The 24,078-nt window shown below is 38.4% G+C and overlaps 1 protein-coding gene across 1 annotated transcript in view; it reads right to left on the bottom strand.

Annotated features, from left to right (window-relative positions):
* Positions 1 to 24,078, bottom strand: part of KIAA1109 (KIAA1109 ortholog) — a 161,351-nt gene that overhangs the window by 77,640 nt on the left and 59,633 nt on the right. Inside the window, 15 exon segments of the mRNA XM_006762836.2 lie at positions 1,315 to 1,555; positions 3,610 to 3,762; positions 3,929 to 4,079; positions 4,535 to 4,686; positions 6,729 to 6,940; positions 9,850 to 10,047; positions 12,342 to 12,541; positions 13,067 to 13,194; positions 13,517 to 13,663; positions 14,453 to 14,573; positions 15,729 to 15,902; positions 16,454 to 16,524; positions 18,641 to 19,478; positions 20,854 to 21,112; positions 22,893 to 23,143. Coding sequence (XP_006762899.1) covers positions 1,315 to 1,555; positions 3,610 to 3,762; positions 3,929 to 4,079; positions 4,535 to 4,686; positions 6,729 to 6,940; positions 9,850 to 10,047; positions 12,342 to 12,541; positions 13,067 to 13,194; positions 13,517 to 13,663; positions 14,453 to 14,573; positions 15,729 to 15,902; positions 16,454 to 16,524; positions 18,641 to 19,478; positions 20,854 to 21,112; positions 22,893 to 23,143 — 3,296 coding nt within the window.

A 24,078-nucleotide genomic window follows, 5' to 3' on the forward strand; every position in this document is an offset into this window, starting at 1 on the left:
TTGCTCACCTCCACAGAGGACCCCCAGCTCTTAGCTCCCCCCTGGGTTTCCGATCACTGTCAGTGGCAGGGGGCTTCCTCCTGCTTTCCCTTTCGCCTCCCTGCATTGTGCCTACATATGCAAATTAACCGCCATCTTTGTTGTCAGTTAACTGCCATCTGAGTTGGCAGTTAATTTGCATATAGCCCTGATTAGCCAATGAAAAGGGTAGTGTCGTACGCCAACTACCATTTTTCTCTTTTATTAGTGTAGATGTTCTGAAAGCTCTAATTTTAGAACTGCTTTCTTTGCCCATGGTACTTCTAATATTTTTTCAAATTCTCATAAGATAAATTGCAGTGCATAGTACATTTCATAATAATAATTAAACTTTGAAAAAGCATTAAAGTATGTATAGGGTGGGGCAAAAGTCAGTTTACAGTTGTATGTGAAACATGGAGTTTATGCCTGCATTATTAATTTTCCATACAAAGAGTTATGACCCCCCCCACCACCACCAGTGTGCTCCACCTATACACTGTGAAACACAGGGATACTGCCTGTGTTCTGGCACAGCCGTCAGGCTCTCAGACTCTGAGGATGAGTACAGGCCTCCAAATATTACATAAACTCAGATCTGAACAAGTACTGAGTAAAATTCAAAGGCTCCTTTAAAGGCACAGGACAAGCAGAGAGGCGTGACATCTCTGGTGGGAAAGTTTATTATAAAATGCATGGTGCCAGATCACTTTGAGAAGACCTTCTTTCTCACTGCAATGTACACATTTCCTGTAATTACCGTGGTATTATGTGTTGCTGAGGTTTTTGAGATCATATTTAGAAGACTATGCTTTCTAATTAAGCAGTAACCCAGAGGTTGATTAGTTGTTATCATACCACAGTTATTTATCAATCATTGTAATTTATTTTTACCTTATTCAGTGAGTACCTCAATATCAAACATAAATATTTATTCTTTAAATATAAAAAAATAATAAAATAAAGGCACAGGGCAAGATGATAAAGAGATAGATATAATTTTTAAGTAGAGGTTAATGTGATTAACTCAAAATATTCTAGTTATACAAAGATATCTGTTGTTTAGACTGGATAGGTTAGGAGAAGAAGTCTGCTATATTTCACAAAATTAAATTGAGAATCAAATCTGTATGAGATTCCAACATTATTACCATTTATTTGGACTAATACAAACCATACTTATATAATTAAACCATGACAATTGAAATATCAAATTTGGGACACAAATCATTAAAATTATCACATGTACTAGGTTACCAAGTGCATAATATCTAGCTAAAGTATTTACAAAATTACCTGCATCAAATTCAAATTCTGCTCCATCAGCACTGGTATCACTTTGAAGACCACCTCCATTGTCCAGCCCAAAGCCATCTTCATGTTCATGGTCCACAGCTGCTTGGGGCTTCAAGGGCTGAGCTGGCCGATGTAAGTTGACTCCTTTAAAGGTTGGTGTCACCACAATGAACTTCATCCACTGCCTTGCCAGGGCAACTAACCCTTTCTTTAAGGTTACCAAGGCAGGAAGTCCATCACCCTGTAACAACAATGATGTCGTTAGAAGTCACCTTACTATATAATAACAGTTACCATTTAAGTGCTTTGCATATATTTATTCATTTAACTTTCATAACCCCCACTGGGAAATGAGGAAACCAGAATTTATATGTTAAGTAATTTGTCCAAGGTTACACAAGAAAGTCAATGTTTCGAGCTGACAACAGAACTCAATCTCTAAACACAAGGTTGCTTCTCCTATCATGAACAGCACAGCAGCTCCAGGGAAATAAGACTAAATGCAGGTACAAGACTGGGGTTCTTCTGAAGAAGCATTCAATCCACTTTATCTCTTGCCAATTGAAGAATCAAATGTATTTTGAACAACCAGGAATATTCATTAAGCAAAAAGGGAATGAAATTATTCCCTCCAGAGATTATTTTTAGAATTAAAAATAATTATTTCTATAGGTAAATGCTGGATATAGCTGGATTTGTAACTGCTTTGAAAGTTAAATGTATTATTAACGATAAAATTTAGAATATATTTGATTTCACATGGTTATGATTCTAAGAAAGAAAACTTGGCTCTTTTTCCTATTAGAGCCTTAGCCTGAGGAGAAAATATCCAACTCCTCTCCATCCCCTTTCCTACAATTCCCTGTGTTAGAAGAACCTCATTTACTTTCTGCACCTGCCCTTTCATTCCCAGGCTCAAGTGGTCCTTCCTCTTAATGGAAAGCATACCTGGGCAGAGCACCCATGGAAATGCAGTCATTCTCTCTGTTCCCGTCTCTGCCTACGGCACCATGGGTAAGTTAGTCTCACATTGGAGACTCCCAGTCCTCAACTCTCAGGTGGCAGTAGAAACTAGAAATTCTACCAGCCTCAGGCCAAGTACCTTTCTTATATCCATGACTTATGGGAGATTCTGGCATTGGAGGTAAATAGGAGCTTGACTGGCCATTACCAATATGGATACATTGACCACTAATTTGGCTTCAGATTCCCATGTATTCTCTATTGACCAGAGCCTGACGAGGAGAAGGAAGCTTCTCCAGTTCTACACCCCTCGGTATGTGTCACCTTCTGAAGTGCTTTTCAAGGGGTAGAGATAGTATATTTATTTTGTACAATTACATAATATCCCCCCATCACAAATGAGTCCTTATTTTATTAAACATTGCTATGATATTTGACTCTAGTGATTACTCTCTTACTTGCAACTCACTATACTTTGGCTTCCAGACATTCTTTCCTCCTCAGCACTCTGTGTACCTCCATCCACCTTCCCCACCTATTTAACACATTGCGTACCGCTCACAAGTTTTCTTGTGTTTCACGCGCCATCTGTTAAGGACCGCTCACGAGTGTTCTCGTTTTTCACGCGCCAACTGTTATGGACCTTAGATGTCAACACATTGTCTTGTCCACTGTGGGGCGGGGTTACAGTGTTTTGGCCAGGTTCAAGCCTCAGACTAATGAAAGGAACACCAGCCTCGGCTTGTGGGCACTGGCGTTGTCTCCTCTTCAGGGAGCAGCGTCCCACAGAGACCCAGCTATTATTCTCTTGTCTGTCTTTCCTTAATCCTTTCACCCCCTACTCAGAGACACCTTTGGCCGTGCTGGTGCGGCACAGTCCACATCGAATGAAGCGATCTCATTGGTGGAAACAGTGCAGGTCAATCTACAAAAAACTATATAATTGCACGAACCCATAAAGCATTGCAGTTACATTGTATTTTGGTCATTCAAATAGTCTTCGTCCTCAAGTTACTGGCACTTGGCATATGGCTTAGAGATTTCTATGAGGTACGCAATGTGTTAATATTGGTATTCTTCTGGGATCCATCCTTGACCAGGTTCTTACTCAACCCTCCATCCCTAGAAGTCTCATCCACGTCAACAGCTTTTAACATCTTCATGTTGTCAACTCCCAAATTATTAATCTGAGCCTGCTGTTGTCTATGAGCCTGTATTTCTAACCATATTTCTCCTCTGGACTTCCCATATGCATCTCAAATCCTGCAGGTCAATGGTTCCTCAACAGAACAGAGGCTACTTCAGAGCTAACACATGGTTTCAGTCACTCACCATTGTAGCATCCTCGATGGTGGAATAATTTGCCTGGTGCAGGTAGTGGTGGAGTATATTACACAGTAAACAAGAAGGGTTTTCTTGGAGAAAGCGAGCCAGTTTTGTAAGTCTGTTGTATTTACTTCTTAGGGGAAAATGCATACTTTTATTCTGAAACAAAGCAAAGATAACAGGCTTACAATGATGTGTTAAAGACAGTACAAATGAAAGACATCCAGTCACTAAGTACTCACAAGTTAGATGTTTCCCAACAATGATAAATGGTCAGGATCGTCTTCAATAAATTCTGTATCTCCATGTATTGTTGAAGACTTACCTCTAGCGCTTCAGTCATGATGCATCCCATCACAGCACAAAGTCTCAGCGTTCCCTCTGTTTCCAATTTGTTCAAGGACGACTTGAGCTGGTCAACCGGAACAAGCCACGCACCCACCGCGGGGGTCGCAGTGCTTAAGAGGTTTAGCTGCCTTCAGATTTATTTTAGAAAATTATAAAAACGAGCGTCAAGATTTTATTTCAAATGATCTTCCATCTCTACTGTTCTTAGCAGCTATTTTATTTAAGCAAATTACTTTTCCTTTTGACCACCAGATAAATTATGAAGATATAACTTCATAATTCATGATATTTGGAGAACAGATAATAAAAAAGAAAAAATATTAAAAAGCTATTATAGGTGAAAAAAATAAGTTAATGGCAGGGTAACATGTGAAAGTAAAACTAAGCCCTAGAAAAGAAAAATGGTCAAACAAGCTGACAATAAGGTCAACAGAGAGTCTGAAGTAGGAAAGATGGGGAAGAGGTGGCAGCCCTCATATTAGATATATCCAAAAAGTAATTCAAAACATGCATGAAACAGAACTGCATGCCATTTAAATAAAGAAACACCAAGCGACAGTAGTACACTTTTCAGACTTTTTACCTAGAAAATGCATGAGTGGGAGACCTCACGTTGGTGGGAGCTGCGAAACTAAACCAAATCTCCTGGATGGTCAGCTTCATGCTGCAGGAATCGGGGGGTGGCGGCATAAGAGGCACATCTTTCTTCAAATCATCGGATTCAACTCCTTCATCCTAAATAATAGAACACCCAAAACTTTTTGTTTAGGGGCATTAAGTTATTTTTTCTAGATGAGGAAAGTGAGAGAAAGAGGTTACTTGCTAGAAACCACACAACTCTTGAGCAGAGTGGGTGGTAGAATTAAGGTCTTCTGCTTCCTATTGCAATCAATTTCCTTTTCCATTTAACAGAATATTTCAAACTTCCAAATAAAGAGCCATAATAAATACTATTGTAACACATTTTCAAATAAATAACACTCTACAAAAAATTCTTATGTTATCTTACATGCTATTTTCTAAAGCTATATTGAGAAATGGGAATATCTTTTAGATGTGTAATCACCACCCTTCAAAATGTAGGCAGGTAAGAAGCATGATATTAAAAAAAAAAAAAAGTCTCCTGCCTTTTACATCTACTTAAAGTCTCTGGATTCACTTTTAGATAGCATTGGTCAAGATAAAGAAAAGACTGGCATTTTCTTGTGTGGTGATTAAGGAATGAAGAATACACACAAAACACCTGTGAGTCCTAAGTGTTACAGAACAATGTGAACTATAGGCCCCAGTGATTTTAAAGTCAGCAGGTACTACATATAAGTCCACACTCCCTTATTTGCAATTCTAAAATCCATGACATTCTGAAATAAGCCAGTCAGAGAAAGATAAGTACCACATGATCTCACTCATATGTGGAATCTAATGAACCAAATAAATTGAGGATCAAAAATAGACTCAGAGACATAGAAGCTTGAACAGACTGTTGAACCTCAGAGGGAAGCCAGGGGAAGGTGGGTGAGAAGAGATCAACCAATGAACTTGTATGCATATATGCATAACCCATGGACACAGACAATGGGGTGGTGAAGGTCTGGGGAGGAAGGTATGGAAGAGGGTTGGAAGAGGTTAATGGGCGGAAAAGGAGGACCTATGGTAATACTTTCAACAATAAAGATTTAAAAAAATAAAATCTAATATTTTTCTGTAAATGTGGCATCAAAACCTGATCTGAACTGATGAGAAGTTATTTACCCCACACCTGGTATTTTTATTAAAATTGCTGGCTGCAGAAATATTTAAGTATTTCAAGATAAGGCTGCCTCAGATTCCATTAGGAGTCTATTTAACATATAGTACACATACATTACCAAGTTCTCACTGTGTGATAGACACTGAGTTAAGCCTTTCCTGTGAACTGTCTCCTCCAATCTTCACAACTTTAGAATAGCAATGTCCTTACAATACTCCTTTACAGATGAAGAAACTCAGGAAAGGGAAAATAATTTGCCCCAGGTCACCAATCAGTGACACAACTCTTTAGAAATCTAGAATTTTAAATATTTTCATTATTGCTGTTCCTATACTCATCACTATGAAATTCTACCCTAATAAAAATAATAAATGAGTGACACTGAAGGTATTCTTCAGGACCCTAAATGAAACTGGCAGATAATGACAAAAATATTAAGAACTTACATGAAATATTACCAGTAACAAAACTAATTATTTAAAAAGTGATTCTGCTAAAATCATTCAAACAATATAAAAACAAAGCCTGCTTTTTTGAAATTCTATTAATTCATTAATTCAGCAGATATTTTAAGTGCCTAATATGAACACAGTATTATGCTAGATACCATTATAGATATAAACATATTTAGGTATTCGTGCCTACAAAAATTATGCTCTAGTACAGTGGTTCTCAACCTTCGTAATGCCACGACCCTTTAATACAGTTCCTCATGTTGTGGTGACCCCCAATTTCATTGTTACAAATTGAGCATAATTAAAGCATAATGATTAATCACAAAAACAATATGTAATTATATATGTGTTTCCCGATGGTCTTAGGCGACCCCTGTGAAAGGGTCGTTCGACCCCTAAAGGAGTCGCGACCCACAGGTTGAGAACCACTGCTCTAGTAGCAGTGTAATCATCAAAATGCCTTGACTTAAGCAAAATCCAAACTACAAAAAGACAAGCAAATATACTTCAGAAGTTAATTTTGAGTTGGTACGTCATTTTCTATGTTATGTTTCCAAAGCATTATTACCAACCTGCTCATCGGAAACAGAATTTCCATTTAAGTCTGAAGAAGGGCTTGTTCGGTCACAAGGAAGATTATCATCAGAGACGTCAGTGTTATAGCCACTGCCGGTCGGAGAATCAGAAGAATTATTGGATGTCAGCACTCCACCCCCTTCTGTGACACTAGCTTTGCCCATCGTTCCAAAAGTATTATACAAAACAGCACCGGACTGTCTTCCTCCTATATAAATACGAGAATGTATTTATTAAAACACTCGGTATCTCAGTGATGTACTCTACTGTATCCATAAAGATAAAAATTAAAATCTCACAAAGATCCCTTTTATTCTCACCAAAACTTGCCCTTATCTATAAATATACAACTACTATTATTATTATACTAGAGGCCCAGTGCACAAAAATTTGTGCACTGGGGGTGGGGGGTGCGTCCCTCAGCCCAGCCTGTGCCCATTTGCAGTCCAGGACCTCTTGGGGGATGTCCACCTGTTGACTTAGACCCACTCCCCAGGGGATCAGGCTTAAGCTTGCAGTCAGACATCCTTCTGGCAGCCAGGGAACCCTCCAGGGATGTCCAACTAAAGTTTAGGCCCAAGGTATCGGGCCTAAACTGTTAGTTGGACATTCTTAGTGCTGCCATGGAAGTGGAAGAGGCTCCTGCCACTACCTCTACACTGGCCAGCCATGAGCCAGCTTCTGGCTGAGTGGCACTACTCCTCGGTCTGACCTAAACCCTAGAGATTAGTACTTCATTTTATAACTTTTTCTCTGTTTATATAGGCAGCAGCAAATTCAGACCACACAGTCAGGTGTGCGAGAAATGTTGCTTTGTTTACTGTTTAGTAACCAAACCTAACTTCAACTTCAGCCCCCACCCATTCTGCCAAGTGAAAAAACAAAAACAAAATATTATTTAACTTGGGTTCCCCACCTCCTTCTCTGGAGTTGTACTTCCATGTCAGACAGTTTATATCACAGGCAGAGGTGCCAAAGAACCAAGAAGGGTCAAGAACATCTGGACCTCCGTCTTCTGTATGGGCTGGCCCCCACCCAGCTGCCCTTGACCCTCACCTCAGAGCTCAAGTCCATGCTGATCCCTGGTATATTCTCCTCATCTGGGCCTTGAGGCCTCTTGAGTCCAATTCGCTCTCTCCCTCCCTCCCTCCCTGCCACCTTCTCTCACACAAATAGGTATTGGGCTTTCTGGGGTGAGGTCCTCTGACACCTCCTCAGCCCCATTGCACAAATACCATCTTAGTGCCTTGGTCATGGCCACAAAGCTATGTAGCTGCTCTCAGACACTCCGTCTCCTGCTGCCTTAGGGAATGACTCAGCGGGAGGGGAGGGTCACAGTCAGGATTTTAAAAAGATTCCCAGGTGATTCTAATGTACAGCCAAGGTTGAGAACCACTGGTTTAGAGGCTTGAAATCAAAAAGTGCCTCTTTGTTCTCTGCTTTCTGGAGGCGGTCAGCATGGAACATTCCTGCCAGGATTGGGGAGGGGTCTCTGGGTGTTAAGAATACCAGGAGGGGGAGCACAGACTCCTCCTAGAGCTCAGAGAAGGGAAAGGCAGCACCCCCTCACCTCTAACCCAGGACATTTCTTTAGAAGCAGAAGCCTCGTCCTGTGCAGGGGCCTGTGCTGGCTGCCTCAGTTTCCCAGAGACAAAGAATTTGATGAATGTCTTTTCCCCACTGCAGTAGCTGCTTCATTTGTTCCTTCTCGTATTTTTCATTAGCTGCTAAATCGCACCTGTGGCTGCAAACCTGTTGTGCCTGACTCAGCCAGTGGGGAGCTATGGGCGCTGTACAGGGACAGGAGAAGGGAGGGGGGCCCGGCCTGCAGGTAGGGTCAGTGGTGCCTGCCGGGCTGTCTCAGAGGATGTGGCTTAGGTTAGATCCTGTACTTTGGCGACTTTAGGAGGGGAGGCCGTGCCTCCGCTCCCCACTTTGACTCAAGGGCGGAAGTTCTCCTTGCTCTCTGGTCTCAGTGGATCATGGTGGGATGCGGCAGGCAGGCAACTTCTGCAGCTGCACACGGGCCCCGGCCCGAGGTTTCTGCGGCTGCTCACAGACTCGGGCAGGCGGCTTCCAGGGCTGTACACAGGCGCGGGCAGTCAGCTTCTGCAACTGTACACGGGCACCGGCCTGCGGCCCTGGACCCGATCGGGTCACAGGCAGTGGGTAGGCGGCTTCCTGGGCTGTTCACGGGTGCGAGTAGGCGGCTTTTGTGGCTGCACACAGGCGCAGGCCCGAGGTTTCTGCGGCTACACACGGGCGCGGCTGCATACAAGCGCGGGCAGGCGGATTCTGCAGCTGCACAGGGCTGCGGGCAAGCAGCTTCTGTGGGCAGGCGGCTTCTGTGGCTGCACACGGGTGCCGGCCTGCAGCCCTGGACCCAATCGGGTCACGGGCGGCAGGCAGGCGGCTTTCAGGGCTGTACACGGGGAGCAGCCTGCGGCCCTGGACCCAGTAGGGTCACAGGCAGTGGACAGGCAGCTGCCCCACAGGGGCCTGGATGGTGGCTGGCAATGGCGGCTCCTACTGTCCCGCCCTGCCTGCAGTATGCAAATTAGCCGCCATCTTGGATGGTGGCTAATTTGCATATGGCACTGATTAACCAACGGGAAGCATAGCGGAGATACGGTTAATTACCCTTTTTGTCTTTTATTAGATAGGATAGGACTAAATCTAAAAGTCTTATACACAAGTCAGCCTTCATATTTTAATATATTACTCAATAATGTATAAGAAAACACACATAATTGTAAGTCAGACTCTGTCTCACTGAATAAAGGATTTGAAATATTTTCATCCTAAATGGTAAAGCTCTGCTAATCAAAGATCCAGTTTCCAAAGACACAAGCTTTCAAAAGCTGGGTGGCTTTGACTTGAGCCAAGACTACTCTTCTCAGACACTGAGGCTTTTACATGTCTAGATGCTCTGCTAGTTTTGGATCACACAATGGAGGAATCGGGATGGGGCATCCACCCCTGGTAAATAATCCCAGCTACCACACTTTCAGCTTGAATTTGCTGATTCAGACTATTGAAAGTCATGAGTGTAAAGTATTTCAGCAACGTGGGACCAATTTGTACCCACTTACGCAGAATTATTTTTTAAAAACCTACCTTTTATGGTTAAATTTTCAAGTCCACATTCAAACATTATCCAACCCCATTTTTCTTGGCTGGGACCCATTCGAGTTATATCCGGAATAGCTTGCTGGTCAGTCTCATCCACAAAAGTAAACTCATCCAGCTCTTCCAGAGTAAATAAGACTTTGGACTTCTCGAAGGGAATCGCAGTGATGGCACAGGTGCCGATATCTATCACCAAAAGAGAACAAAACCACCACTTTTAAAGATAGAGGTTTTATATATTTTTAAAACAAACAATGTAAACATTTGGCACAGTGGTTACGTTCAAAAGATATCTTAGTCAAAAAGAAAAATAAACAAATGTACCAACTCAAAAGTAATGCTGCCTAACTTTGTACTGCTTACAAATTGCCAGAATCACATTGAAGTAAGGGGGGGAAAGATGAATCCAGAATTAACAAATAATTGCCCAAAGGCAGAATGGATTCATTTCTGAAAGATTACATGGTACTCTATAAATCTAAAGCTAAAAAGCTTCTGCATAATTCAACTTCATAATACACTATTTTTAAATACTTTCTCATCATTTTATAAAATAAAAAATTATTTTAATTATCCAGCTTTAGAAAAAACATTATTTTCTAATACAATAACAGCATTTACTAAAAAATGGCTTTATGCTAACATATACTATATAACTACAATTCATCACAGTCATTGCAATATTTCACTGCTTACCAAATGCAATGTAGAAATGAACATCCCAAGTTCCTGGCATTTTTTTCTTACTTCTTACCTTACTTTTTAAAATTTCTCTGATTATAGTTAATGAATACAGAAAAACATAACAAAAAAGATTTAAAAAAACACTGATAAATTTATCATCCATAGATGACTGGCTTATTACATTAGGAGTAAGTTTCCGTCTAGCTATTTAGAGATCATTTTACAAACCCAGCTTTGTTCCCAATTTTTATGCAACAGTAACCACGATAATTTCAAGTCATTAAAAATTATTATTGTTAAAATTATTATTTTTAAAAATATATGTATTTTATTGATTTTTTTACAGAGAGGAAGGGAGAGGGATAGAGAGTTAGAAACATCGATGAGAGAGAAACATCAATCAGCTGCCTCCTGCACACTCCCTACTGGGTATGTGTCTGCAACCAAGGTACATGCCCTTGACCGGAATCGAACCTGGGACCCTTGAGTCCACAGGCTGACGCTCTATCCACTGAGCCAAACCGGTTAGGGCTAAAATTATTATTTTAATAGCTATAAAATATTCCACCAAGAAAATACTATACTTTACATTTATATTTTATCTAATTCCATTAACTTATTCTGAAATATTGTATTAGGTGAGGACTTAACTTGGATTTATACATTTTTTTGATTAGGTAATACACTCACTTAAAGAGTACAAAGGGTTCACAGTAAAACCCCAAGACATACATTTCTCCTCCCTACAGGTAACATATGTCATTAGATTTACTGAGTATCTTTTCAAAGATATCTTATGTACCTATAAGCAAAGACATTTATTTTTTTTCCTACAACTTTACACAATGATCTCCTTAAAATTTCTTTAGGAGTTTTGTCTTTGGTAAGTTCTATCTGGGTAGTGTCCCTTTCAAAATTATATTTAGTTACTGCCTGCAGTCTATACAACACCAAAGTACAAACTGGCTAATAGTGCAAACTACTTTTCCTATACAAGCTGCTGTATTCTGCACCAGTGTTAGGATTACAGAACTCAGGGAGTCGGGAACAATCTCTTTCTCTGGAAAGCCTTGAGAAAGCCTCAGCAGTTACACAGACCCAGAACACAGACAGCCGTTATGGAACCTTCAGAGCCTACACAATACAGTGAGCAAATTCAAGGAAATGACTTGTTATTTCGGGACTCGTCACCTATCCCAGATGGAGATTAGCATAGCAGCCATATCAATTAAGACTAATAAACGCATTTCTTTCTGGATTGAATCTCTGACAATCTGAGATCACTTAGCTTCTAAATGAGCATAGGCACAGAGTTATGTCAAAAATATTGAAATGGTATGTGACGTGTCTAGTTTTCTCTCTTACCTCACCAGGAACTCTAAGAGGCATAGCCATGACTATCACTCTTGTTGCTGCTGTATTTTACAGACTTGGTTATCTACTTTTGATATTGTAATTAATAATTTTCAATAAAGTTGTGCCAACAGAACAATTTAAAAAAGTAAGAAAGACTATAAAGACCAGACTCTCTAATGAGCAGCAGACATAATGAAGAAATCAGATGGGTTCCTAATTTGGGGCCATATCACTTACTTCCCTAGCAAAGTTTACCTTCTGTTCTACGTAGAATGTGAATAAGGAATACTTAAATACTATGTGTTTAATATATTGCAGAAAATTCCTTTCTTTTAAACTACTAAAATTGTAGCAATATTCAAAGGAAAAGATGTTTTCTTTTGCAAAATCCTCTTATATTTATACATGCCACAGAAAAAATATTTGTTGTAAAATCCTACCTTTTGTATCAAGACCCCTGAGTTGCCCATGAACTCGATGAATGTTTAACTTGGCAGCAATTTCTTTGCCTTTTTCTGCTCCGGTGTTTGATCTGAGAGATCCAGATGACTGTGGCTGCATTTTAGAGGTGTGGACATACCTATCAAACTGTGATGTCCGACCAGGTTCAGTGTTGTTTGAAATCTCTTCAACCACACCTCTTCACAGAAAAGAGAGAGAGTATGATTAACATTTAAACATGTAAACAGTTCAGGAACAACATTTAATTAATAAGTGGCTTAAAAAAACACATTCCAGCCTAACCAGTAAGGCTCAATGATTGAACATCAACTTATGAACTAGGAGGTCATGGTTCGGTTCCCGGTCAGGGCACATGCCCAGGTTGCCGGTTTGACCCCCAGTAGGGGGCGTGAAGAGGCAGCCTACCAAAGATTCTCATCTTGATATTTCTAGCCCTCTCTTCCTCTCCCTTTCTCTCTCTGAAATCAATAAAAAACATTTTTTAAAAACCGAAACATTCCACTGCTTTAATTAAACCAATATTCATAACAAATTCTTCAGTGTTTACTAAAATATAGTATGAATAAAAACAGTGCAAACTTTCAAATACCTACAAAACAAGATTTGAAATTCCAATACCAGTTTTATGTATTAAGAAGATTATTAAGGCCTGTTTTCCATCCAGCAAGATACTCATGGCTCAAATTAATGAAATCTTTTTTACCTGTTCATACGAACTTGTGTAGCAATTCTGTCAAAACACAATGCAACCAGAGACATGTGAGTCATGCTTCTACTGGAAGCTGTACTTGGAGATTCTTCCACTGAGGCTTGTAACAAACATAAGTTTACCTAACACAGAAAATGGCATAAATGTCATTGAAAAGTAAAAATTATCAAACATAAGATACACAGAAAAATGGCAAAACTGTTAGGAATAGTGTATCTAAGTGTCTGAGAGTTATGAAGACAAAGCTTACAAATACAGAATCTCATAAAATAATCATAATTAAATTCTTACTGGATGAATTTAGAATATTTTAGTATAACTTGCCCAATATTCTACTTAAGTAAACTTATTTACATTACATTAATTTTTACATTCAGTCATTAAGGGAATAAAATATATATCCTCTTCTTTCAGAAAATTTTTTAAAAAATATTAAATTGTTACCTTTGGTATGCTGACATTAGCTTGAAGACCTTTAATTGTCACATTATCTTGTTTCATGATAAGATCTGTCTGTGCTTGTCCTTGGTTAGTCATTCCTATGGTAGTGTGCTCAGTTTTTGTTCCTCTAACATCTTGTCTGGAAGATAACTAAAAAGAGTGCACGTAGAATTATTATTTCACAAACATTTCATAATTTCCACAACATCTGCAACAGCAACCTGCTCATTCACTCTGCTCTTTATGCCCATGGGTATGCCAGCTGCCATTGGGTTAGCACCCCTAGTTCAAACAGGTTGGCAGCTTCAGTATATATTTTGAGTAAGTGGATCACTAAAAACAATCAGCCTCACTTGCACTTTGCCTCTGGGCCCTGGTCCAAATATGACCCAGATAAATTTGAAAGTCAAGCGGAGAGTCACCAAAAGAGCACCAGGAAGTGACTACTAAGAAATGGCTTCATGCTTGAACCATGGCATAAATGGAATACGACACACCAGAGGGCAGTAACTTGGCTCATTGAGGTGAACAAAAATAATCTCAAAAATATTAGGAGACAAGTTATCTAATCATAGAGGAAAGTCAAAATAATATGCAGCTTGCTTTCTTAGAAAACAAATGCACCAGTCCTAGACAGCGCTTGTTCACTTGGGACCAACACTCTTTAGAAAAGGCCTGAAATTAAGCTACTTTCTGAAATAAATAAAAAAAATAAAGCCACATTTTAATAAATAATTGACTACTATTTAATCTATAGCATAGTTCTATATGCCATCTCTTATGGAGCCACTGACATATAAAGCTGTTTAGAAATGTTCATGTGTTCCAATTTAAATGCCTAATAAAATTTTAATACATTGCATTTTTTTCAAGTTTGAATATTATATGTACATGAAGAATATTCAGTTTGCCATACTTTACTGAATAAAAAATTCTTACATTTTCTGAGAAGGTAGTCCTGCTATTTTGCATAGCTTCCCTGAGGACCTTGGCATGAAGGTCATCCACAATTGCAGCTGGATGGCGGGTGTGAGCATAATGAACCATCGCTTCGATATACCTGCAGGAGGAGAAACAGAAAATGAGAAACTTTAGAGTTTATTGAATCTGTTCCATTACATTACATTCTAGAGTTTATTCATGTTCGTTTTGTCTCCTTAAATAAACTAGATAATAGTAATATCAAACATAATAATTAGGTACTGGGTATGTGATCATTTTATGCTCATCAGCCCAAAAGCAAAAAAAAAAAAATGAAAACTATAATGCAATATAATTCTTTTTTTTTTAATATATTTTATTGATTTTTTACAGAGAGGAAGGGAGAGAGATAGAGAGTTAGAAACATCGATGTGAGAGAAACATCGATCAGCCGCCTCCTGCCTATCTCCTACTGGAGATGTGCCTGCAACCCAGGTACATGCCCTTGACCGGAATCGAACCTGGGACCTTTCAGTCCGCAGGCCGACGCTCTATCCACTGAACCAAACCGGTTTTGGCGCAATATAATTCTTATAATATTGTAATATAATTATATGGACTGAAAAGTAACAAATGATAACTAAGTGAAACAGACATTTTTAAACATATCTACATTTTTGCTCAATCAAATAGTCATCATCAACATTCTTCTTTATGAACATACTAGAGGCCTTGGGAGGGGGTTCCCTCATCCCGGCCTGCACCCTCTCGCAATCCGGGACCTCTCGGGGGATGTCGGGCCTAAAACAGCAGTCGGATATCCCTCTCACAATCCAGGACGCTGCATGCACCAGTGACCATACTTTTCTTACAGGTCAAAGGCATCTTGCTATTGTATGGCAGCTACATTTTTTTGCCCTGGTTAATAAAAGTAGTACATAACATGATTCTTCTGAGGCAATAGTGCCATTTCCCCTATCTTATGGGTGGAAAAACTAAAGCAGAGACAATTGGCTTTGTCACACAATTATAACTGTCAGAATCAGGGCTGACCACAAAATGTGCAAGCCAGAATCCATGCATGTCATCGCTGCATCATCCTGTTTTTTCAGTGTTAGAGTAGCCGGCAGTGCACTTCATAGCAAGCGATCGGTCATTCTGCTGATTGTTCCATCATTTGGTCAATTTGCATATTAGGGTTTTATCATATAGGATATCATATACACTAATCATAATATAACATACATTTGTCATTTCATCAAATAATAGTAATAGTTTTAGACAAAATCAATACCTGTCTAAAGCTTCAGCCACCAGGGGAGTCAGAACAATGTCAATAGTTCCTTTGACCTCAACTATGGCTGTTGTCCTGGTCTGAGAGATGGGCTGATCCAGGGTCCACTCTTCCTTTACTGTTTCATCATCAGTGCTGTCAACGGCTCTCTTTTCCAAAGGAGTATATGGTGTTCTATACAATGTAACCAGCAAGTACATATTACAAAGACTATGAAAAATAGCAGGAGTTGGAGCTTCCTTAAGATGAGTGACTGCTTAAACCTGCATTTATTTCAACTGAAAATTTCATGGGACTGGACTAGACATTTCATCTCCCAAATACTTTTCAAGACAGAACATTGAGGTACTAAAGTAAAAACTGATCAAAGATGGTTAATATATCAAGTGTGTGTGTGTGTGTGGGGGGGGGGGGGGGCTTAGTATACTGTGTTATATTTACTTGATGTAGGTTTTCCAAACTTGAAAACTTGAGTTCTGAATTCTTACTAGTTTCCAATCTTGTTATGCCAGTGATGGCTTGCACAGTATGCTAAAAGAAATGCCACTGATTGCTTATAATGTAGGCAAAGCCATCACAGACAAACAGCTGAATTATTTGTGGTAATTTATTCATAAAATAAAGTCTATAGTCAATTAAAGAAAGGTTATTCTTTGAATAAACTTTATGTGTCTTATAATCAAGAAAAACCCTTTACTCTTTAAAAGTATATAATTTTTACTTACTTTGAAGTTGATCCCGAAAGTTGCATTCCTCTGTCTAATAAAGAATTAGCTGTGAGCCCCTGTTTGATAACCTAGAATATAAAATTTTGCTTATAGAGTAGAATTTTAATATTAATTATCCTCTAATTTTATGCTATAGACAGATTATTTGTGAATATCCAGATTACCTTGTTAATAAGATTTTCATAGATATGCTATAAATATTTCACAAATTGAAAAAATCACAGAAAATATTTATTTGGCAATTTCATTTTCAGTTTATTCAGACAAATGGCAGGGCTGTAGAACTCAGCAATGAGAGTAAAAGACTATCCAACAAGACTTAAATGGGAGTGCTTCCAAGTCTGTTTTCTGGAGCACCATTTACACTAAGCTTAACTTTAAGCTAATTTTAGAGTCTTCCTGGGAAAATCAACTTTCAAGTGGGAAAGAATCCCATAGAAACATTATATTATAGAAAAAGATGGATTGTAATATCAATAAAAGGTAAATAATATAAACAATACACTTGAACAACCAAACTGAACCCTTTTAAATGTTAGCTGTTTACTTAGATTTAATGGAGAAAAATAACTTTCTTACTTACTATGTTCTATTTTTAAAGTGATCTAAAGATATGAATTACTTGGCTTATTTTCTCCAGACTGCCTAGTCAAATCTAAAAGATTTATTGAAAATACTAAAATAATTCTAATCTCTCAGATATTATTCTGCACAGCAAGTACCATTCAGTTTTATACTGGAAAATTCATAAACCAACATATTTTCACATGGAATAAAGAGAACATTTTGAAATCTTAGCATGAGCAATTTATCTTGGCAAGAAGAGAACGAGCACAACCTTAAAACCAAAACTTTGTAACTATTACTAATGTTCCTATTTCCTTCAATATATGTTGCACACACATACATATATCTCAATATCTATAAGGATATTCAACTCCATTATCACATTTCCAACATTACTTAAGCCCAAACCTGTCATCTCTTGCACAGACTGCTACCATAGTATCCTAAGTAAATGGTCACCCCATTTCCTCTCTTGCTTAATGACAATTCAGTTCCACTTAGTAGCAGTTCCACAAACTACACATCACATTTCCTTAGAGCTCTTACAAGTTTCTCAATGAAACTAAAATAAAATTCTAACTACTGATGCCTGCTCTGTCACCTTTACTGAGGTGTACAGCTCATCAGGAGCAGATCCCTGCTACCTCTCCAGGTCTCAAACAAACTAACTTCTTTCCTTCCTTAGCAAATCAGCGAGGCTGATCCCTGTGCCCTGAATGTAATTGCCCTAGGTTTTCTAATCCTCCACTATTCCTTATCCTTTAAGTTTCAGTTTAAATATTACCTCAGTTTAAGTGTTGTCTTGTCAATACAATCTATTATTTTTCAGCCCAGTATTCTTTGATTATCTTCACAAGACTCTTCTCAATTTGCAATCATATACTTATCCATTTATCTATTAACTGTGTCTCTGTCCCCTAAACTATAAGCTCCATAGTTTCCTTCATTATATGTTGGGCACACGGTGGTAAATAATATATGAATTAAGAATGAATACATTAAAACACTTTAAATAAATGCATATATATATGTAATCAGTTCCATAAGATTCCATATGCTTAATTTTGGTCTAAACCCATTAAAAATTCTCTTATAAATGTATAACTTTATAAAATAGTTTTCATATTGACTATTGTTACTACATTTACTTTAACTTATTTTTAACTATTCTTTAAAAAGCCATTTACAGAATACACTACAGAATTGGCCAATAGCCAGTCATACTAAATTATAAGACATCAAATTTCAAGGGAATGGGACTGAATTTGCAGAGAAGCAGTTATGGATTAGAACACCAACTATCAAAAAACAATTTCAAAATTTATTTTTAAGAGACAGAAAATACGGATTCACAGATATGATCCTAATCTTAAGAGTATAGTGTACATAGAAACTATTACATTTATTGACTAACATTGTGACTATCAAATCTAACTATTCCTCAATTTTATATACTTCACTTTATAATTCCCACCACTAACCCTGAGACCTACTATTATACATGAAACCTTGATTTCAGAAAGGTAGCTAAAATGATTGAGTAATTGTGAAAACATCTTCAAAATCCATTTTTCTAAATAAATATATCAGTGTAAAAACTAATGATTTGATTTATACCTTAAAAGTTGGAACAGAGAACTGTTCACATGATGATGAACTTTCTTCACTGGTTGGTGTATCCAGATCAAGGGGCCGATGCAGGGAGGACTTGGAAGTCCTTTTGTGTGTTGGGTGCTTCACTGACCAGTTAACCACCTGGAACTGAGTAAGGTAAGTCTGATAGCAACTCATCACTGGTTGCTGAGAAGTGATCTGCTCGCTTTCTACTGTTTTCTCACCCTCTACAATATACAGATGTTCTATAACATCATCTTCGCCACCTAGTGCAGAAACGAATGAAGCCTGGGAAGGGTGAGTTTTGAATGGCAGAGTTCGGGGATCCTGAATGCTTTCTCCGTGGCCAGTGAGTGGTCCCTCGATACTGTGATATATGGAACCCCTACTGTAGTCAATCTGCTGGGTCTGCTTTTTCTTCTTTTTTCTACCTGGATAGGTCCCAGGGCCTTCGTCACTGCTAATAGGCTCAAATTCTTCAGCGGCAGAAAAGTAGGCTTCACTGTCAGCCATTGACATGCTGGAATCCATTGATCGATATTGATGGAATGAATTAGAGTCTGCTGATGGTGTGTATGGAAAGGAACCGAAACTTCTTCTCTGCTTTGGTGAGTCCAGTACATTCTCATCACTTCGGGAGACATCACTACTAAACTGGACTCCAACTGTAACTGGCTGCTTGTCCCCATAGAAAGCTGCAGTCAGGCTCTTGGTACTTCCAAGTCGGGTGGAACATACAGAGGCTTGTCGTTTCAAGGGAGACCGCAGAGGGGATTGACCTACTGACTTATCCTGAGTATTAGGAGACACGGGGCTATTTCCTGAAATTTCTGTGGGAACACTAAAATAGAAAACAAAGCTATTACCTTTACTGTATTATCATATCATTTACTCTAAATGTAAAGAAAAGTAATCATAAAATCCTTTTAGTCATTTTAATCATTTATTTTACAAACAAATGAAGAAAATCTAAAATTTTACAATAAAATAGCCATACAAAGTAACAAAACAATGTGTTCATGAGGAAGCTTAAAACAAAAACAACAACAAAACTTAAAGAAACCCATGAATATTATCTATCCATAATCCATGAAAATTAATCTATTCATTAGGTGATGTTATTTTTTTCATATCCTTTAAAAGCTTGTCCACGAAAATGCACCAGAGACCTTTGATTAACTGAGAGAACTTGAAGGAAAGAAAAAAGTCACAGATAACTCTAATACTTCTAACTTTGGCAACTGATGTAAAGGTGCCATTTACTGAAGCAAAGCAAGCTGACCATGACAGGCACAAGGCCATATGCCAAGCTTGAGGTCACTGTGTAACATCCAAGCAGATATATCAAGAAGATAACTGGGCTTAGAGAGACAAAGGTTTTGCCTGGAGTTTAAAGATGTGAGCTACAGCCGAAACCGGTTTGGCTCAGTGGATAGAGCGTCGGCCTGCGGACTGAAGGGTCCCAGGTTCGATTCCGGTCAAGGGCATGTACCTGGGTTGCGGGCACATTCCCAGTGGGAGATGTGCAGGAGGCAGCTGATCGATGTCTCTCTCTCATCGATGTTTCTAACTCTCTATCTCTCTCCCTTCCTCTCTGTAAAAAATCAAATATATATATAAAAAAAAATAAAGATGTGAGCTACAGATCTTAATTGAAGCCAAACAGAGACCATCTGGGGAGACAGTATAGAGAATGGAGAAAAGGGCACAGAGTTCTGAGGGATAGCAACATTTCATAAATGGCCACTGTAAGAGGAAGAAAAAGAAGGGAGAAAAAAAATGGAAGACGTGGAAACAGAGCCTGAGAAGGACTAGCTGAGGGGAAGGGGGAGAACCTAAAATGTGCCCTCAAGTCAAGAGGAAAGTGTGTTTCAAGAAAAGAGGAGTCAACCATTAAAGAAAGAGGAGGACAAAAATATTCACCAGTCTAGGATAATGCCCAAAGGTTAACAAGAATTCCCTCTGAGAGGCTGAATAACAAGAAATATTTATTATCATTATACTGTTCTGTATTTTCCTAATACCTGTAATGAATACATATGTACTACTTTTATAATCAAAGAGACAACAGCAAATGGACATTTAAAAACTTGTTCAAGAGGAGAAAAACATTTTCTACAGTAGGTGAGATGAGAGGAAAGAAGTTTTTCTGGTCACAATTTGAAGCAATTATAATCCTATTGTGAGCAGGTTCCCACATCTACTTGGTAACTGACCTCACTGGGCCGTCATCTCTTTTCATCCCATGCAGGAATTCCTTCTGAGGCACGGGGTCATCAGCCACAGAAGAGGGGCTTTCCTTGTCCGCAGCCAGTAAAGGCTGGGCCGCACTGGAGCTGCTGTTGTCATCTGAGGACGAGGACGAGCTGTGACAGCGCATGGGGACTTGCAGGCTCAGGTGCTGAGTCTTCCTCTCCACTTCCATTCCTCCTGATTTGTTCTCCCATTCTTTCCTCTTCATGCTGTTCATATGACCTACACCAACCAACAAAAGCAGGTTATGTGAACACAGTAATTTCAAAAGCAATTTATGAATAACATGGCAACTTAATTCAATTTCTTGTTTTGAAGTATAATCATTTTTTAAAAGCACAAGTATATAATTTCATAAAGCAAAGTATCTACCTAAGTGTGGATCCAGAATCCACAGACAGTGAATTTTTGTCTTCTTTTTTTTAACTTTTATTTGGAAAATTTTCAAACTTACAGAAAACTTTCAAGAATAAGCACAAAGCCACCATATATCTTTTACTTGGAATTTCCTAAACATTTTGCCCCATTTACTCTATTTACATATAATATATATAATACTTTTTGAACTCTTGGAGAGAAATTTGCAGACATTGTGGTCTTTTACCCTAGATACTCAAGGGCTTACTTCCTAAGGACAATAAATAACCCCCGTACAGTTACTGACTTAACTATTTAGTATTTATAGAGATTACTACCACATGCCTTCTAATTTTCTCAGCTAAACCAATAGTCTTTTAGAGCATTCTGTCCCCTCCAGTATAGGATCCAATCTAGGATCATACATGATTGCATTTGGTTATCATGTTTTCTTTGATCGGGAACACATCCTCAGGTCTGTGATAAGAGCCCTATGAGATTACGTGATGGGAAGGGGTTGATTCTAGCTTCTGCTCAGGCATGTACGTGGCTATGGACTTCACGCACCTTAGTCTCAGTGATGAGACTCAGTTTATTCACTATAAACCGGGATGATAGTAGTTTGGGGATTAAGTGAGAAAATGCCTGTGTAAATGTTTAAAAACAACATTATTCAAATGTAAGTAGGTAATAGTATAAGAAGACAATTTAACTGAATTTAAATTGTACTTAGCAACTTTCTTTCCTTCCCATGTCAAGAAGTTTTGGTGTTTGCTGATTTTATAAGATAATCTGCTCTTATAAGCCAAACTGCTAAAGTCAAACAACCTTAAAATAATGTGTACACACTTCTATCTTACTATTCAGTGAAAAGTCACTTAAACAGGAATTAGGCATATGTAGATATGTAGTCCAGCTCTTTCCACTAAGGCAGTGCTAAGTTAACGGTTTTGAATGAACAAAGGAAATAAGACTAAATATTGGTGAAATATTAAGACTTCTACATTTCATTTGTTGACAGCATAGAAACTTAAGCAATAATTATTACACTTAATTGTAGGGACATACAACTAAGAAACCCAGAGGAAAAATCATATCTGAAGTCTTTAGAGCAAAGATACAAGATAAATCTAAAACTAATATCCAGTGAACACCATTCACTGCTCATACCAAATGCATATATTTGCAACTATCCTACAGACTCTATGGGAAGACCATACTTCTCTTCTTGACAAGTTTGATTTTAGAGATAAGAATATTTTGCCAAAATAATTGATAACAGGGGGGCCAATGGTATAAATATGACTGTTGCTAAGTTTTCCTATTGAAATGAACTGGTAAAACAACCGTTACTTTAAAACGTAACTATTCCTAAGTGTATCTGTGGAAGCTGGCTCCCAGGAAAATGATGACATAAAAGGAAATATTTAGAATATGTCTAGACGAATAGTGGACCTACTTTTGCCTTGCATAAATCTGAAAACCTCACATCTTACCTGGCTTTAGCTCAATCACCTGCAAAACAAGGCAGGCTATGAAATCCTACCTCCGAGACAGCTCAAAAAATTGAATTGCACACAGTAACCATGAACTCCTCTCAGATGGCATAGGGATAAAGATGAAAAAGATTAGCACATTTCATTACCATCTACCATTTTGGGAATTTCCTTGGTAATAATCCACTCCCCAGGCTGCAACAGAGATTGTCCGTAGTACATGTCCGACTCTGCACTCGTGCTTGAAAATGCAGAGCTACTGGATGGTGTCAACTCTTCAAGCCTGAAGAAATCTAGGCCAGTCACTGTGCCACCAAAGAATCTGCAGCCACCGAGACAGCCACACTTGTGCCTGCACCTCTTATTCCTCAGGGTGTCATCAGGCCACAAAAACCACAGCCTGAACAGAATCCCAAACAAAAAAATATGAGAAACAGCAATGGAACAAAAACTCATTAAGAACAGAAAAACTTTTTAGCAGATAATTAGTAACACATAAGTTAATTATTAATATTTGTAAGAGACACGGTAAACACAAAGGTTCATTTTTACTGTGATATGTCTTTTTAATCATTCTGCCATTTTAAACAAACAAACAAATGAACAACAGTCTCACCATGGTAAGTGAGATGGAAATAAGTAGGAACAATAAGAGACATATAGCATACATTAAAATAAACCAAAGCGCTAAGAAGAAGCAAATATAAAAATAATTTAAATCCAGTTTAAAAAAACAGTAAATATTCTCAAAAGGACTAAAAATTTTAAACTTTAATCTAAAAAAATGGACAAAACTATTAGTATAGATTATGTTTAATAGACAGAGCCTATTTCACATGGCAAATTTAATACACCCAAAATATTACAACTATGGGCCAAGTAAAAAATTATTTAATCAAATCAAAATAATGCTCTATTTTAGAGGAAAAAATTACAAATATTTTGTAATTAGTACTCTAAACGAAGTATTAAGAACTGAGATAATATTGCCCGGCTGGTGTAGCTCTGTGGTTGGGTATCGTCTTATGAACCGGAAGGTCATGGTTTGTATCCTGGTCAGGGCACATGCCTGGGTTGCAGGCTTGATCCCCAGTGTGGGGCATGCAGGAGGCAACCGATCAATGATTCCCTCTCATCATTGATATTTCTATCTTTCTCCCCCTCTCCCTTCCCCTCTCTGAAATCAATAAAAAAAAAAAAACTATTTTAAAAAATCTTTCTACAAAGGAAAGCCCATGCCCATATGACCTTCTTTATTGGTGAATTCTATCCACATTTAAGGAATTAGTAATACTAATCAAACACAAACCCTTTCAAAAAGAGAAGAGAAAGGCA

Source organism: Myotis davidii, unplaced genomic scaffold, assembly GCF_000327345.1.
Source record: "Myotis davidii unplaced genomic scaffold, ASM32734v1 scaffold438, whole genome shotgun sequence".
Taxonomy (NCBI): Eukaryota; Metazoa; Chordata; class Mammalia; order Chiroptera; family Vespertilionidae; genus Myotis; species Myotis davidii.